The following is a 17,961-nucleotide window of genomic DNA, read 5'->3' as shown; positions in this document are numbered from 1 at the left end:
GGATAGCGTTAGACAAATTAACAGAGAGGTATAACAAAGGTGGTTTGCAGTTACCGAACTTGAAAAATTATTATAGAGCCGCACAATTAAGGTATTTATCAAACTTTTACCAGACAAGGGAAAAAAATCAGACGACTAAGATAGAACTAGATAAAATAGGGGAGAAGATACCAGAACATATACTTTATAAGTGGGATGAAAAGCTGGTGCAATATAAAAGATCACCAGTACTGCATCATTTACTTAATATATGGAAGAAGATCCACTTAGAAAGGAAAATAAAAACAAATTACCAAATACCAAAATTGTTATTGACACAAAACCCATTAATCCCTTTTACAATAGATAACCTTTCCTTTAGAGAATGGGAGAGAAAAGGAATCAAAAGAATAGAAAAATGTTTTTTTGGGAAATAATTTATTTACATTTGAACAGTTGAAGTACAAATATGGAATAACTCATGGTACAATGTTTGCATATCACCAACTGAAAGCTTATTTAAAGGATAAATTGGGAAAAAGCTTGAGATTACCAGAAGGAAGTAGCTTTGAATATGTGATTGCAGACACAATGATAATTAAGTGATTTATAATGAACATGTACATTAAGCTGCAAGATAAGGAAAATAATGAAATAAACTATAAACCTAAACAAAAGTAGGAAAAGGATTTAAACAAAGACAAAAAAAAAAGTATGGGAAAAGTTATGTTCTGCAACTATGAAGAATAAACACAAGGTTACGCAAGGTACAGTATAATTGATTACACAGGTTATATATCACGCCTCAAAAATTAAAAGAATGGGATCCAACATTATCAGATAGATGTTTTCGCTGCAAGAAAGGAAATGGGAACAATACATGCAATTTGGGTATGTAAGAAAATGAATACGTTTTGGGAAGATGTAAATCAGATATTAAATAAAATCACAGAAAATAACATACCAAAAAAATCCAGAGATCTTTCTTTTAAGTAACATAAGTAGTAAGGACTTGGGCCTCAAATTGGATAAAGCGCAAAAAAGATTCATTATGATAGCCTTAGCAGTAGCAAAAAAAGTGTATAATGTTAACTTGGAAAATGGAAGTGAGCCTGAGAATACAGCAATAGTACATGGAAATGAATAAATGTATTCCATTGAAAAAATATTATTTGTCACATTATTTGAACAAATTTGAGAACCATACATGGAACATAACAGGGAGGGCTTGCCTCGGACCTCCACCCCCTAAAATGATAAGACGACGTAACAATTTGATTCAGTGTGTAAAAGCAGATGACACATTTTTCTTGTTTATTTTTCATTGTGTGAAGACATTGTTTTATGCTTTTATTGTATATGTTGAATATTTATTGATCTTGGAGGGGGTGGGAAGGTGGGAGGGAAGGGAAAAAAAAGGAGAAAATGCCACTGTGTATATTAAATGAGAAACGTTTGTATTTATTTTGATTGATATGGTTCACAGTGTGAAAAATGAAAAATTTAAAAAGATTTATTTATTGTCATATAATAGTACAGAACATGTAATATGACAAAATTGCCTGCCACAGGCAGAGAAAGTCACCATTAGTGTTGCCCAGCACCTCTTACAGGAAGAGAATTTAGGTTGTCAGTTGTAACAATAATGCTTAGAATATCAACTATCAAAACTTGATATAATTGACATCAGGAAGCCTTAGAGTCAAGCCGAGGGCACACAGTATGAAAATTAAGCATAAACCTTCATCACAAATGTAAAGCGGATAAAGAAAGCTGATTGAAGGAAATTTAGAGTGGAAGTTATAAAAAAAATATAGGCAAGTGTTGCAGAGGAAGACTGACAGCAATTGCAAAATGGTATCTAGATATTTTCTTCAAGCAATTGTGCAGTAAACTGGTAAGAGTTTGAAAAGGCTGTGGCTGAAAATAGAGATGAATTTATATTGGGTCCACACTGTGGAAAGTTAAGGCTTGCTGTACTCTGGGGGGGAAAAAAAAAATCAGGAAAAATAAATAACTGGCTATAACTTTTCTAATGTCTGTGGCATATGAATCAGAAAATTACAAATGTTGCATCTGTTTTCAACTATAGGCCACTGTGTAACTTATCAGAAAATTTAGGTACATAAAATAAAATCAGATTTAGCAGTTGCTTATATACGTGAATATTAAGGAAAGCCAGGTCTATTGATTAAAGATAAATTACATTAATTCTGCAACACTTCAGCAAAAAGGGATAATTGTGTACATGCACTTTCAAAATGTACACCATGAATGCTGCTTAGCAAACTGATTAGAGTCCATGAAAAAAGGTTGCAGGATGTTAAATTGGGTAAGTGAGGAGGATGCAGTGGAAGGATTTTGCCTTTGTACTCCTCGGAGGGGTGTGCATAGTTACCCAAGGCTTGTACAGATCTGCCCTGGATTGCAAAGGACAGCACTTCCTCGAGTCTGGTACAGATCAGCCCTGGATTACAAGAGAAGCAACTTGTTCAAGACGGATACAGATTTTCCCCAGGTTAAGGAAGCCATTCATTAAATATAATGAAGGCACAATGGAAATTGAGTTGTGTGCTTTCCAACTTGTGGCAAATTTGACTTGTGTGTCTGTACTTGGACTTGACTGACAGGACACTCCCAACAAACTAATAATTAAGAGGTTTCCATATCACAATATATAGGAGCAGAAGTAGGCTATTTGGCCCCTTGAGTTGACACCATTCCATCATGAACTGCTCCATACTCCCACTCAGCCCCACTCCCCTGCCTTCTTTCTGTAACCTTTGATACCCTGACTATTAAGATATCACTCTCTGCCTTGAATAGACCCAATGACCAGGCCTCCACAGCTGCCTATGGTAGCAAATTCCAGAGGTTTACAACTCTGGCTGAAGAAATTTCTCCACATCTATTTCAAATGGATTCTGAAGTTGTCCCTTCTTGTACTCATCTCCCTCTTCTATGGGAAGCAACTTCGCCACATCTACTCTGTCCAGGCCCTTCAATATTCAAAATGCTTCTGAGGTCCTCCATCAATCTTCTGAGCTCCAAAGAATAAAGTCTAAGAGTCATCAACTAGTTGTCATATGCTAATCTCTTCATTCCAGGAATCATTCTTGTAAATCTTCTCTGGATCCTCTCCAATGCCAGAACATCCTTTCTTCAACAAGGAACCCAAAACTACTCCATACTCTATAAGGTCTCACCAGTTCCCTATAAAGCCTCAACATCACATCCCTGCTCTTGTATCCTATTCCTTTAAATATGAATGTGAAAAATTGCATTTGCCTTCACCACCAACTCAACCTCAAGGTTAACCTTTAGAGAATCCTGCACGAAAACTCCCAAGCCCCTTTCCACCTCTGAATTTTGAAATTTCTCCCTTTCATTCCTTCTATCAAAGTGCATGACACTACACTTTCCAACATTGTATTTCATTTGCCACCTCTCTGCTAACCTATTTCTCTCTATGCAGCCTTAGTTTTCTCTTCACTAACTGCCCCTTCACCCATCTTTGTAACATCTACAAACTTAGTGACAAAGCCATTTATTCTACAATCAAAATCATTAACATACAACAACTACCTCCCAGTAGCACTAACTTCTACTGTGATTAAATACTTTGGGAGGCTGGTTATGGCCAGAATTAACATATACCTAAGCAAAAATCTAGACCACTGCAATTTGCCTATTGTTACAATCACTCCACAGCAGATGCAGTATCGCTGGCTCTTCACTCAGCTCTGGATCACCTCAAAAACAGCATTTTTCGTACATACAGCTGCTCTTCATTGTCTACATCTCAGCCTTAAATATCATTATTCCCACAGTGCAGGTCAAGAAGATTTAAAAAAAACTCTAAGCCTCTCATTTTCTCATTGTCAGTACAAATTGGAAACAATTCCTCCTCCTCACTGATTATCAACACAGGCAGATCCCAAGGATGCGTGCTTATCCCACTGCTCTACTCATTATACACCCATAACTGTGGCCAGGCACAATTCCAGTGCTATCTACAAGTTTGCCAATGACACCACAGTTGTTGGCGGTATTACAAATGACAATGAGGAAGCGTACAGGAGATAGATCAGCTCGTTGAATGGTGTCACAACAACCTTGCGCTCAATGTTAGCAAAACCATGGGGTGTGGACTAAGGAGAACACGACCCTGTCCTCATTGAAGGCTTAGTAGTGGAGAGGGTCAAGAACTTCAAATTCTTGGGTGTCAACATTTCCGAAGATTTGCCCTGGACCCTCCATGTTGATGCAATCACAAAGAAGGCTCACCAGCAGCTATATTTGTGAGGTGTCTGAGATTCAGTACATCACTGAAAACTTCTACGGGTGTACCATGGAGAGCATTCTGGCTGGTTGCATCACTGCCTGGTACGGAAACACCAAATCTCAGGACAAGAATAAACTCCAGAGGGTTGTTAACTCAGTCTGACTTACAGGCACCAGACTTCACTCCATTGAGGAGATCTACATGAGGTAGTGTCTTTAAAAAAAGCAGCCTCTAAATCAAAGACCCCCACCATCCAGGCCACACCCTCTTCACTCTACCATCGGGAAAAAGGTACAGGAGCCTAAAGACGAGCACTCAGCGGCACAAGGACAGCTTCTTCCCCGCTGCCCTTAGATTCCTGAGTAATTAGTGAACCAAAGACACTGCCTTACTTTTCGTGCACTATTTACTTTTTAAAATTTATATAACGTTGCAAAATGGTTATGAATATTTGCACTAATGATGCAATCACAAAACACCAAATTTCATAACAATTCTGAAAAAGTGGCCCCAATGCTGACCCCTGCAGTACACCACTGGTAATGCTGACCCCTGCAGTACACCACTGGTAATGCTGACCCCTGCAGTACACCACTGGTAATGCTGACCCCTGCAGTACACCACTGGTAATGCTGACCCCTGCAGTACACCACTGGTAATGCTGACCCCTGCAGTACACCACTGGTAATGCTGACCCCTGCAGTACACCACTGGTAATGCTGACCCCTGCAGTACACCACTGGTAATGCTGACCCCTGCAGTACACCACTGGTAATGCTGACCCCTGCAGTACACCACTGGTAATGCTGACCCCTGCAGTACACCACTGGTAATGCTGACCCCTGCAGTACACCACTGGTAATGCTGACCCCTGCAGTACACCACTGGTAATGCTGACCCCTGCAGTACACCACTGGTAATGCTGACCCCTGCAGTACACCACTGGTAATGCTGACCCCTGCAGTACACCACTGGTAATGCTGACCCCTGCAGTACACCACTGGTAATGCTGACCCCTGCAGTACACCACTGGTAATGCTGACCCCTGCAGTACACCACTGGTAATGCTGACCCCTGCAGTACACCACTGGTAATGCTGACCCCTGCAGTACACCACTGGTAATGCTGACCCCTGCAGTACACCACTGGTAATGCTGACCCCTGCAGTACACCACTGGTAATGCTGACCCCTGCAGTACACCACTGGTAATGCTGACCCCTGCAGTACACCACTGGTAATGCTGACCCCTGCAGTACACCACTGGTCATCAGTAGCCAATTAGAATAGGATACCTTTTTTCCCTTGCCAATTAGCCAATGCTCTACCAATGCTAGCATCTTTCCTATAAATCCATGGGGTTTCAAATGGCCTTTGAAAAGGTGTTGCACGAGGCTGCTTAAAATGAAAGCCCCAATATATAACATTTCAGTAGTTTTGTCAGGCAAGTTTTTCCCCCCTCAAGGAAACCATGCAGACTTTGGCCTATCTTGTCATGCATTTCCAGGTACTCCATAACAATCAACCAACAACTTCCCAACCACCAAAGTTAGGCCAACAGGTCTATAATTTTCTATTTGTTCCCTCCCTCCCTTTTTAAATAGCAGAGTGACCTTTGCAATTTTCTGGTCCTCCAGAGCCACGACAGATTTTATTGATTCTTGGAAGATAATTCCTAATGCCTCTACAATAGTTTGTTGGAATTCAACAAAAAAAATTGCACAAAAGTGCAGGAAGAATAAAGAGGTAACAATGACCGGAGATCATTCCTAAAAATGGAATAGGAACAGATCTTCAGATACACATTTAAATCATTGAGTTTGGCTGTGCAGGTTGAGAAAGTGCCCAGTAAAGAAAAAGTTGACGGGCTGTAAATCGAAGCAAAAGTGACACATCATCTGTATAGCAACAACATGGTAAGGCTTTAAATATTCTAGGGCTGTGGGGCAAATGGTGGAGTGAGACAAGATGCACACATTTGGATGCTGCCTTTGTGGATTGGAGCAAATGTCCCTCCCTGCTAAAACATGTGATTGGAGTTCAAATGCATTGTGACTCACTGACAGAAGACCACTGTCAATGCAAGTCAGAGGAAAAGGGAGCATCTTGGGAATTTCTGGAAGACTATTTGGAGATAATTAGATCAAAAGGCAAGCATGGGTAAATAAAGTCGACAAAGCTACCTGAAAAGGGATGAGGCGTCAATTTCAAGTATATAGGGCTATGAAATGAAGTGAACTTTTCCCAATTTGATTCACTGAATTGCTTTCATTTTTAGTGCTTTCATTTTGAGATACAGCAGGGGTAAGGCCATGAGCCAGCATTGCCCAAATACACCCATATGACCATAAACCTACTAACCCTGAAATATGGGAGGAAACTCACAGGAAAACTCCTCAGAGACAGTGCCAGGTTCGAAGCTGGGTTATTGGCACTGTAAAGGTGTTGGGCGAACAGTTACAAAATGGTGGCAAAAAATACAAAATGGCAGATGGTGTATCAATTATTCTAAACAATTCTGGATTACTTGTACCTTTGTGCCAACGACAAGGTAGAAAATAAACTGCACATCAATCTAATTTAAATACCAAAATCTTTTCCCTGGTTTTTTAGATCTCTATCAAAATTCGGTGTCAGATCCAGTTAGAATGAAGGGCCCTACTACAACTATTCCTTATTTTCAAGTTTATTCATAGCAAGCAACTAATTTTCTCTTTAAAAAGCATAGTAAATAAATCAGTGCAAGAATGGACTGTTCAGTATTCTGACTCAAAGGTCCACATTTTCATTTTGCAGCTCGCATACAGATTTGTAAACATACTTGCAAAAATAAAATCCACCAACAGTTCTATGATAAAGGTGATTAAAGTGAGAATTGAATGAAGCCTCAGGAAAGTATAGATTGTTTGAAACTATGAAGTCCGTGGGCAATTTACAATGAAGTTTACTCTAGAACCACATCATGGCACCTCTTCTACTGATTCGCGCTCACAGTGGGAGTATACACAGCCTATTAGCATTATGCCATGTGCGAGTCTCACTGTATCAGTTATAACTTGTATAGTTAACCACCATCTATTCATTCACTCTCTCTTTCTTCACAAATACTAGGACATTCACAAGAATACAAAAAGTGTTTCTCATGCATCACCCCAGCTTCAGCAGCCAGAGTCATACAAGCCTCCTTTGCATTAAGTTCAAAGAATGAGATAGATTCATTGCACTGGAAACCAGTCAGAGTACACTATGCCTTCCCAAAACTGCAAGAGACTCATTTCTGTTTCTGTGATCCAGATGTCTTTGGCCAGAGGCAGACAGCTGTTTTTTTTTATTTTTAAAAACAGTGCAGCTAATTTTAAATGTGTAATTAGGTTGACTCTCACTACTTAACAGAATCAGTCTGCATCATCTTCCATTTGTCACAGAACAATCTGCCTCCTGGACTTCCTCAACTGTAGTTTGTTCTCTATCCCCTCTTATTTCCACAGAGCAGTGAATAGACAAAATTCTGTTGCACCTTTTACATAACAGCAGAACATCACTTTAGAACTTCAAAAGCTGGAACATCATTCCCCGAATAAAAATCCTTTTATAAACTCAAAAACAAATGCAGGGACTGGAGGGGAGTCCTTATTTCTGGATTTGCTTGGAAAGTGCCATCTTGTTTCTTACAGAATTTTCATTTTGTACATTTCCAGTTCAAGGTTCAAATTACAGGTAAATTTTCCACCATCATTATTGAAGGGTTAGTACAGGCAGAGAATAAGAAAAAAAAAATCAGATAATGCTCAAGGTGCAGCTTGCAGCAAAAGTCAAGGCACCATTCCCTTGGATCTTAAAACACATATGAAGTACACATTTCCTCTAGGGCTGCTCCCGACTTAGTTGTCAGGAACTTGACACCCACAAAAAACCTAATCACTGTAATGGAAGAAAAAAAACATTTACCGTGGAATCCAACTGATTATCCAGCAGACAATCCCAGTCAACATCATCATCGGAACTTTTGGGGGGGGGGGGGGGGGGGGGTGGGGAGGAGAGATGATCATTCCACAAATCTTGAAATCTTGCACTGTATTTGGAACAGCCAGCATCAAGACACTCAAGCACTCAATTAATACCACTAGCAGATTGAGTTTCAATAAAACGTTAATTCTTTTTTCTTTTTGCCCCCTCCCCACCCCTTCTGAACACTCCTGACGAATATAAAGTGCAGCATTCGAACAGGCAAGTTACAGTTACATACAAAAATAGTCGAATTTTCTTTCACTGCCATGAAAATGTTTTATGAAGATTTCTAATAGATCATATTATTGCTAAACATTTATGATATGTCCATTCTAGGTTCTTCGATTCTTTCCTCTTTGGCTTCTTGAGTACTGTAGTTCCTTAGGCCTGCATCTATGCAGTGCTGCAAGTATTGTTCAGCAACCTGAAGAAGAAATAGACGCAAAAGTTTAATGATGATACAAAAGCATTGTTGACATTAGCCTAGTGGGAGATAATGTAAACTGCAAGAATAACAAGTGGAAATGATTGTTTATGCAATCAAACTTTCAAAGAGGCAGTTTTCTCACCATGAAAATTATTTTTTGACCAACCAGGTCCCAAAATCCCAACAGCTTTAAATGGGAAATGAACAAACAAAATGGTTTGCTTGTCTTTTAAAAAAAAAGTACTGAATTAAAACATTTTGCCATACTGGCCTATGTCGACTTTGTTACGTAAATAACTTTGGGATACAGAATCAAATAGAGGTTTTGCCTGTTCACTGTGACATAAAAAGAGCTAGTATGAATTATCCATAGAGCATACCAGTCTCAATTTCCAGGACACCAATTCTTTTTCAACTATAGGCAAGAAATAGAAAAGTTACGGTAGTCTGGAGGATTTTGCCATGCATAAATTAGAGGCTAGATTGCGCAATGTATTGAATCACTTTAAAACATTGCCAAGATGTGAAAGATATTACATAAATGCAAGGAAAATAATTACAAAATACAGACCACTTGAAACAAATTCAGTCACACATTCTATACAACAGAATCAAGTTACAAAGCATCTGGGGCCCGCAGCCAGGATTGGCTTGATTTGAAAAGGTCCTCAACCAGAATGCCATTAAAACTTATGGACAAGGCATGCAGTGACATCAGCTTGATTTAAAATATTGGTTCTCCAGCCTGTTATTCAAAGCCTTGTGCCTTTTAACTTGTTGCAGACATTTCACATCAACCTTGGGATGCACACAAAATTACCCATTGCCATCTATTAAAGTTTAGTGAATACCTGGAATACACAATTCCTTCCCCCTTCCCCAAACAAAATGCAGATAAAATGGCTGTACTTTGATTAACTAGGTGCCAGTGCTGGGAGTGAATTAAATTAGGCATATTCTTACTTTTACAATGCAGTTCCATTTTACACCATGATTAGCAAATGGAATTTTATTTTGATTGATCCATGGGATATGGGAATTGCATGCAAGGCTACTGTCTACAAGGGCCATTGAAAAACGTACCCCAAATTTATGTTAGGAAATACTTTAATGCAACAACAGGGGTGTTATTTTCAAGTCAGGATGTGTGTACAAATTGGAAGGAAATTTGTAGATGTTATCTCTCATCTCAGTGATCTCCATCACATGCTTGTTATCCAAGGATAAGAGTCCAAGACTTGGGAAATGCTGCTGAATCAACTCTGGCAAATTGGTGAGCAATCTGTAGATTTGTTCTTGTGCTGGAGGGTTGAAATGTTTAGGATATGCAGGATACAATTTTAGTGTGTAACCTTGTTCTGGCCTGGGTAAAGTTTCAGGTGTCACTGAAGCTGCACTCAGCCAGGCAAGCAGAACAAGTCAATCAAAAGTGTACAGCTTGGTTGGAGGGAGAATTTAGGGAGTTGGGACAGATGCTACTTTCCACAGAATACTCAGCCTCTGACATAGCCTTGTAGGCAATAATATAAAGTTGTCTAGTTTCTGCTCAACCATGGTATTTACCATGCAGAACTGGTAACACACAGCAATATGTTGATTGTCAAATCATCTTCTGCGAGACATGCTTGACAGTCAGTGATCCAAGCTTGAATATTAAATGAGACTGAGCATTATAATCTGCAAATATTCTTGCTTCTGTCCTTATGACAAGAGATCACTGACGCAGCACCTCAAGGTGGACAATGTCCTGGAGAATATCTGCAAAATGCTTTGGAGCCAAAACCTCCATAAGCATATTCCTTGTGCTGGCACGTCTCTCCCCTCACCCACCCCCTTCATTTCTACTGACATCAAAGGCTCTTTGTTATCAGACAACTCTTGGCATTTTCAAATGCAGATACTTTCACCTTACAACTGGAATTCAACTATTTTGTTAAAGATCAGACAACATCCTGGCAGAATCCAGTTCAGCATTGTTGAGAGTGTTTATTCTGGTGTTCGACAGTACCTCAGCCACACTTCCCATTATTTTTACTGACAGCAGGCCAGAATTGGTAAATCACTTTTTTGTGAATAGTATATAAAATATTAAATATTTTCTGTCCTAGATGTGTGAACATCCATACTGGGATCACAAGAGGTACAGGTAGTTCTAGAGAATTGGTCCTTAGCATGAGTGCAGGATGTGACCAGATCCCATTATTCTTTCACCCAGGGATCTGTCATTTTGTGGAATTTATTCCCTGGAATAAATATAGTCTAAGCTGTTTACAGAAAATTTCTGTAACAGAAAGAACCACAGGGGAAGACCAAGATCACCCACCTGACACCGCTGACTGAAGACTGTTGAAAACTCTTCATTTTTTTACAACTCTGTTTGCCCTATTGTTCACAAATGGAAAAGGGCAGAGCTTTCCACCCTGGGAAGCAATAGATCTACCCAGAGGTCCACGTGGAAGGCCTGTTGCTGCCTCTGCCCCACAGGTTTCCAGACAAAGAACCGAGAGTAGCTCGGTGTGGGGGGCGTGGGGTGGGATGAGACAGAGTAAAAAAAAATGAAGAGGACCTTTTAAAACTTGGTCAGAAGTTATAAAGGGAGAGACATAACAAAACATACCTGTGGGTCCATGTTGCTAAGCACATTCTGGAGAATGTGGGCATCTTGCAACTGGAAATACCATTTGAGCTCCTGGAAGGCAGACAGAACTCATTATAAAGGAGACCAAGAGCTCATTCTACAATTCCCTTTGCCAAAGGCTGGGGAGAAGCATTCTTTTCTACTGGACATGGAACTGTCATTAGACAAAACTGCTGCACCAGCAAGAATGTTGCAGGAAGCATCTGAGCACTGAATAAGGTGAAGTGACTACAGTGGTGGTGGTGATGAAGACCAATTTTGGCCGACTTGACAGGCTAGTAAAAGCCATAAAAGGGTAGCAATTAGAATTCAGGAGGGGAAGACAAAGGATTTTGGGTACTTGGGTGACTGGAAGGTAGTTTCCAAGTTTCAATTCCATAAAGGCAACTAGGGTATATATAAACTGGCATGGGTCACAGTGAGCATAATCCTTGTGAACACACGTATCCTTCAGGGAAGGAGAGCTCCCACCTTTCCTGGTATGCCTATTTGGATGCAAAAGATCATCAGCAATATGACTGACTTTTCATCATGTGAAACAGTCCGATGCACCATTAATGTCTCACTACTACCAGAGAGAATTAGGGATGGGCAACAAGTGAATCAAAACCTTCAAGACATACAAATGTGACAAATCAAGTTCAATGTAGAAATGTGGTTAATTAATTACAAAGCAAATAAACTGGGAGAATAAATGGTATGGAAACAAAGATAAACCTGAGGGTACAAGTCTACAAAGAACTGTTAAATTTTGGTTAGGCCACACTTCATGGGATCTGGAATTTCACAAAAATTAGATCGAGAAGCAGAGGCTTCAGAGGTGCAGTGGTTGGGAAATTCTAATGCAGCTTGAAGGAGATCTGAAACACGAATGAGGGCTAGGAAAGTCAAGTTTGCTCAAGCCCAAGGTTAATATCCAAGAAGCTAGAGGCTTTAATCAACAGGAGAAAGAATGAATATAGAGATGTTTTAGAGGCACAAAGTGCCGGAGGAATTCAGCAGGTGAGACAACATTCACAGAAATCAACAGTCAGTCAACATTTCATCCACCGCTTTCCAAAGATGCTGCCTTGACCTGCTGAGATCCTTCAGCACTTTGCGTTGCTCCAGTTTTCTAGCATCTGCGGACTTCTTTTACTAAGGGAATGTTTTATTTTACTTAACCTCAAATTTGGTTGGCCAGGGTCTCAGACTGAAAAGGGTAGGAGAGATGGATGCACTTCAATGGATTTAAAATGCAGCTGGGTGTGCATTTGAAGCTGTGGACACAGCTGCAGAAGCTGAAGGCCTGGTAGTTTTTCTTTGGGCCAGGTATTTATCCAATGCTGCAGGAATACAGGAAATGAGGCAGCTAGGAAGAAAAGTAGGAATAAAGTTAAAGGTGGATCACAAGTCTGCACATGGCTGCCACCCCAGATACACAGTCTGTTTAATAGCACATTAATACACACACAGATTGATAAAATGAAGCAACTCCAAGACAATTCTCCTCACAGTAGAGTACTTGCCTGCGGCAAAGATTCAAACACCTCCACAGGATATTGACCACAAGCAGATGAGTGAGACTGGTGCAGAGATGCTTTCTGTGTCACAACCTCTGGAGTTTCTCCATCTGCAAATTCTCGGACCCGCTGGATAAATGCTTCTAGTTCAGTATTAAAAGCTTCCATGTATCCCTCATCAGCTATCTTTGTACAGGACAAGAAACAAAAAAAAAGTTAGCTTTAATAGTTTAATACTATTGCAGGACCAATTACCCAGATTCAAATCTGGCACTGTTTGTAAGGAATGTGTACACTCTCCCCGTAACTGTATGGATTTGCTCTGGTTTCCTCAATGAAAAACCATTCGTAAACAGATGGACAGAATATAGATAAAGCTTTTTTTGAAGAACAAATGAGAACAAATGGTTGTCATTAGAATTTAGTGCAATTAAAAGAAAAATGAAAAAAAACAGAAGATAAAATGCAAAGATTGGAACTAGTCAAGACAGAAATTGGGAAAAGAGTAGAAAATGTGGAAGAACGAGAAACGGCTGTAGAAATGGAAGTCAACGATTTAAGAGGAAAATTGGAAGAAAGTGACAAAAAAATTAAAGAGACACAAGAGTTGTTATCTCAGAAAATTGATATGTTGGAAAATTATAGTAGGTGAAACAACATAAAAATAGTGGGCCTGAAGGAGGGTGAAGAAGGCACAGACATGAAGGAATTTATAAAAGAATGGATCCCGAAGGTCCTGGGCACGACAGAGGGAAAAGAGGAGGGAAGGAAGGAAGGGGAGAAAAGGGAGAGCTTTGTTATATGTATAAAAAAGTGTTTCCTGGGGGGGGTTGGGAAAGAGAATAACTGTCACTGCGAAATCAGTTGATGCTTGCGAACAAGATCTCAATCCAAATGGAAAGGGCAGTTGTGGTTGCCCACCAAGGGATAAGGGGCAACTTAGAGGGTGGGGGGGGGGGGGAGGCATTTGGGGTTAAGGTAATATTGGATGTGGAAATTGATGGAGTATTGTATGGTTTTAAATGTGTTTGCCATACATTGAGTTTAAAAAGGGAAAACAGATGATAATGGGAAAAAGGGGAATGAAGGTGGTGAGGAAGCAGAAATGAGGTGTAAACAAGATACAAGATTACCATGTTGAACTATATGACTATAAACATTAATGGAATACAAAACCAAATTAAAAGGAAGAGCCTATTAAATTTACTGAAAAAAAGAAAAATAGATATAGCATTTGTGCAGGAAATGCATCTAACTGAAGTGGGACAAAACAAATTAAAGAGGGACTGGGTAGGACACGTAGCGGCAGCATCATATAATTCAAAAGCTAGAGGTGTCGCCATATTAATTAATAAAAATGTACCAATCAAAATAGAGAAGGAAATAATAGATCCAGCAGGGAGGTATGTAATGATAAAGTGTCAAATATACTCAAAATTTTGGAATTTGCTCAATATATATGCACCAAATGATGAGGTTCAAAAGTTTATGCAGGATTTTTTTTAAAAGATTGTAGATACACAAGGAAATATGTTGATAGGAGGGGACTTTAACCTTAATTTGGCTCCAATGTTGGATAAAACTGAACAAAAGACAAGCAAAAAGAATAAAGTAGCCAAATTTATGGTTAAATCAATGCAGGAAATTAAACTTATGGATATATGGAGGAGTTAGCACCCAAGAGAGAAGGAATATTCATATTATTCGAGTAGGTATTAAACATACTCAAGGATTGATATGTTTTTGTTGTCAGCCCATATTCAGAGGAGAGTTAGGAATACTGAGTATAAAGCTAGACTACTATCTGATCATTCACCCCTGTTATTAGCAATAGAACTGGAAGACATCCCACCAAGAACATATAGATGGAGTTTAAACTCCATGCTACTTAAAAGGCAGGAATTTAGAGTTTATTGAACAAACTAAAACAGATTTTGAAATAAACGCAATCAATGAAAGACAAATTTATATTATGGGACACAATGAAAGCCTTCATTAGAGGGCAGATAATAAGTTATGTAACTAAGATGAAAAAGGACTACAATTAGGAAACAGAGCAGTTGGAAAGGGAGATAGTAAGTACAGAAAAAGAAATAGAAAAAGGGATGATATAACAAAAAAGAGAATTGACGGACAAAAAATAAAATACGAAACATTACAAACGTACAAGGTGGAGAAGAACATAATGAAAATAAAGCTAAAGTATTACGAACTGGGAGAAAAAACAAAATATTAGCCTGGCAACTTAACACAGAACAAGCTAAAAGAACTGTATTGGCATCAAGGAAAATGGACAAACAAATTACATATAATCCAATGGAGATTAATGAGAACTTTAAGGAATTTTATGAACAATTATACCAAACTGAGAACGAGGGGAAAAGATGATAAAATAGAAGTTTTAGCAAAAATTGAACTCCCAAAATTGCAAGAAGAGGAACTGATAAGACCATTTGAAATAAAGGTACAGGATATATTAAAATACCTGGAGAAGATGGATTCCCAATAGAATTCTATAAAACATTTAAAGAGTTATTAATTCCTCCTCTCCTGGAAGTAATGAACCATATAGAAGAAACACAAAACTTGCCAGATTCATGTAAGACAGCAATAATTATAGTAATACTAAAGACAGGGAAGGATCCATTAACACCAGGATCATATTGACCAATATCGCTACTTAATTCAGATTATAATAGCAAAATTATTAGCAAACAGATTGGCCGATTGTGTACCAAAAATAGTAAAACAAGATCAAACTGCAATGATCATGCAGTTCAAGGAAATAAGAAACCAGGAGTAGCTGTTGCTTTAGATGCAGAAAGCCTTTGATGGAGTAGAGTGGAACTATTTATTTAAAGTATTACAGAGGTTCATCTACCAGAAAAATATATTGAACATAATTGGATATATAGCAATAATAATTGGATTATAGCATTGTACAATGGACCGTTGGCAAAGGTAATAGTAAATTGATTTGCATCGAGCCAATTTAAATTAAGTAGGTCAAATAGACAGGGATGTCCATTATCCCCCTCATTATTCACCTTAGCATTGGCAGAACTGATAAGAACAGAAAATAAAGGGATGAAAATAAAGGAGTATAAAATCAGCTTATTTGCAGATTACATCATAGTATACCTAACAGAACCAGAAATGTCAATAAAAGAATTACATAAGAAATTGGAGTATGGAGAAATATCGGGGTACAAGATCAACGCAAATAAAAGTGAAGTCATGCCAATGAGTAACGCGGATTATACAGAATTTTAAAAAGAATCACCATTTAAATGGCAAACACAAACAATCCGATACCTAGGTATAACTTAAGCCATTTGTTCAAACTAAATTATTAGCCACTAATAAAGAAATTGCAGAAAGACTTAAAACATTGGAAAGAATTACTGCTAACGTTGATAAGGAGGGTAAATTGCATTAAAATGAATGTTTTCCCAAGGATACAATACTTACTTCAATTATTGCCAATTCCCTTAACAGAGAAATTCTTTAATGAACTAAAGAGAATAATAAGGAAATTCTTGTGGAAAGGGGGTAAACCGAGGGTAGCGTTAGATAAATTAACAGAGAGTTATAACCAAGGTGGTTTGCAGTTACCAAACTTGAAAAATTATTATAGAGCCGCACAATTAAGGTATTTATCAAACTTTTTCCAGACAAGGGAAAAACCAGACTGGTCTAAGATAGAGCTAGATAAAATAGGGGAGAAGGTAATGGAACATATACTTTATAAGTGGGATGAAAAGCTGGTACAATATAAAAGCTCACCAGTATTGCATCATTTACTTAATATATGGAAGAAGATCCACTTAGAAAGGAAAAAAAACGAATTACCAAATACCAAAATTGTTATTGACACAAAACCCATTAACCCCTTTTACAATAGATAACCTTTCCTTTAGAAAATGGGAGAGAAAAGGAATTAAAAAAATAGAAAATTGTTTTTTGGGAAATAATTTATTAACATTTGAACAGTTGAAGTACAAATATGGAATAACTCATGGTACAATGTTTGCATATCATCAACCGAAAGCTTATTTACAGGATAAATTGAGAAACAGACTGAGATTACCAGAAGGAAGCAGCTTTGAATATGTGATTACAGATACAATGATAATTAAAAGATTTATAACGATCATGTACGAGCTGTAAGATAATGAAAATAATGAAATAATCTATAAACCTTAACAAAAGTGGGAAAAGGATTTAAACACAAAGATTAAAAAATGGAGCATGGGAAAAGTTGTGTTCTGGAACTATGAAGAATGCAATAAACACAAGGTTACGCATGATACAGTATAATTGGTTACACAGATTATATATCACTCCATAAAAATTAAAGGAATGGGATCCAACATTATCAGATAGAGGTTTTTGCTGTAAGAAGGTAATGGAACAACAGTACATGCAATTTGGGCATGTACGAAAGTGAAAATGTTTTGGGAAGATGTAAATCAGATATTAAATAAAATCACTAAAAATAACATACCAAAAAATCCAGAGATCTTTCTTCTAAGTAACATAAGTAGTAAGGACTTAGGCCTCAAATTGGATAAAGTGCAAAAAAGATTTATTATGAATAGCCTTAGCAGTAGCAAAAAAATGTATAATGTCAACTTGGAAAATGGAAGAGAATCTGAGAATACAGCAATGGTACATGGAAATGAATAAATGTATTCCATTGGGAAAAAAAAACATAATTTAAAAAATAAAGTCATTATTTGAACAAATTTGGGAACCGTACATGCAACATAACAGAGAGGGCTTGCTTCGGACCTCCACCCCCTAAAATGATAAGAAGACAAAACTACTTGATTCAGTGTGTAAAAATAGATGACACATCTTTCTTGTTTATTTTTCATTGTGTGAAGACTGTTTTATGGTTTTATTGTATTCAATATGTTGAATATTTATTGGTTTTGGAGGGTAGGGGGAAAAAAGGGAGAAAATGCCACTTTAATAAGAAACGTTTGTATATATTTTGGTTGATATGGTTCACAGTGTGAAAAATTAAAAATTATTAAAAAACATTCATCCAGGGTTTGTAAATTAATTGGTTTATTTGGGCAGCATGAACATGTGGCCTGGAAGGGCTGTTACCATGCT

General features: G+C 38.1%; 1 protein-coding gene across 3 annotated transcripts in view; it reads right to left on the bottom strand.

The window, feature by feature from the left end:
* Positions 1-6,932: 6,932 nt before the first annotated feature.
* Positions 6,933-17,961, bottom strand: part of cdc37l1 (cell division cycle 37-like 1) — a 29,785-nt gene continuing 18,756 nt past the window's right edge. For 2 of the 3 annotated variants that reach the window (XM_069920532.1, XM_069920525.1), the window contains exons 6-8: positions 12,844-13,023; positions 11,315-11,386; positions 6,933-8,694 (exon numbers count right to left, since the gene is read on the bottom strand). In XM_069920532.1, the coding sequence (XP_069776633.1) occupies positions 8,587-8,694; positions 11,315-11,386; positions 12,844-13,023 (360 nt within the window). In that variant the 3' untranslated portion in view covers positions 6,933-8,586. The remainder of the gene's footprint in view (positions 8,695-11,314; positions 11,387-12,843; positions 13,024-17,961) is intronic. The other variant, XM_069920529.1, reaches the window with a different exon arrangement.

Source organism: Narcine bancroftii, chromosome 1 (assembly GCF_036971445.1).
Source record: "Narcine bancroftii isolate sNarBan1 chromosome 1, sNarBan1.hap1, whole genome shotgun sequence".
NCBI lineage: Eukaryota > Metazoa > Chordata > Chondrichthyes > Torpediniformes > Narcinidae > Narcine > Narcine bancroftii.
Note: the sequence above shows the minus strand (reverse complement) of the source record. Positions and strands in the feature narration are given on the sequence as shown.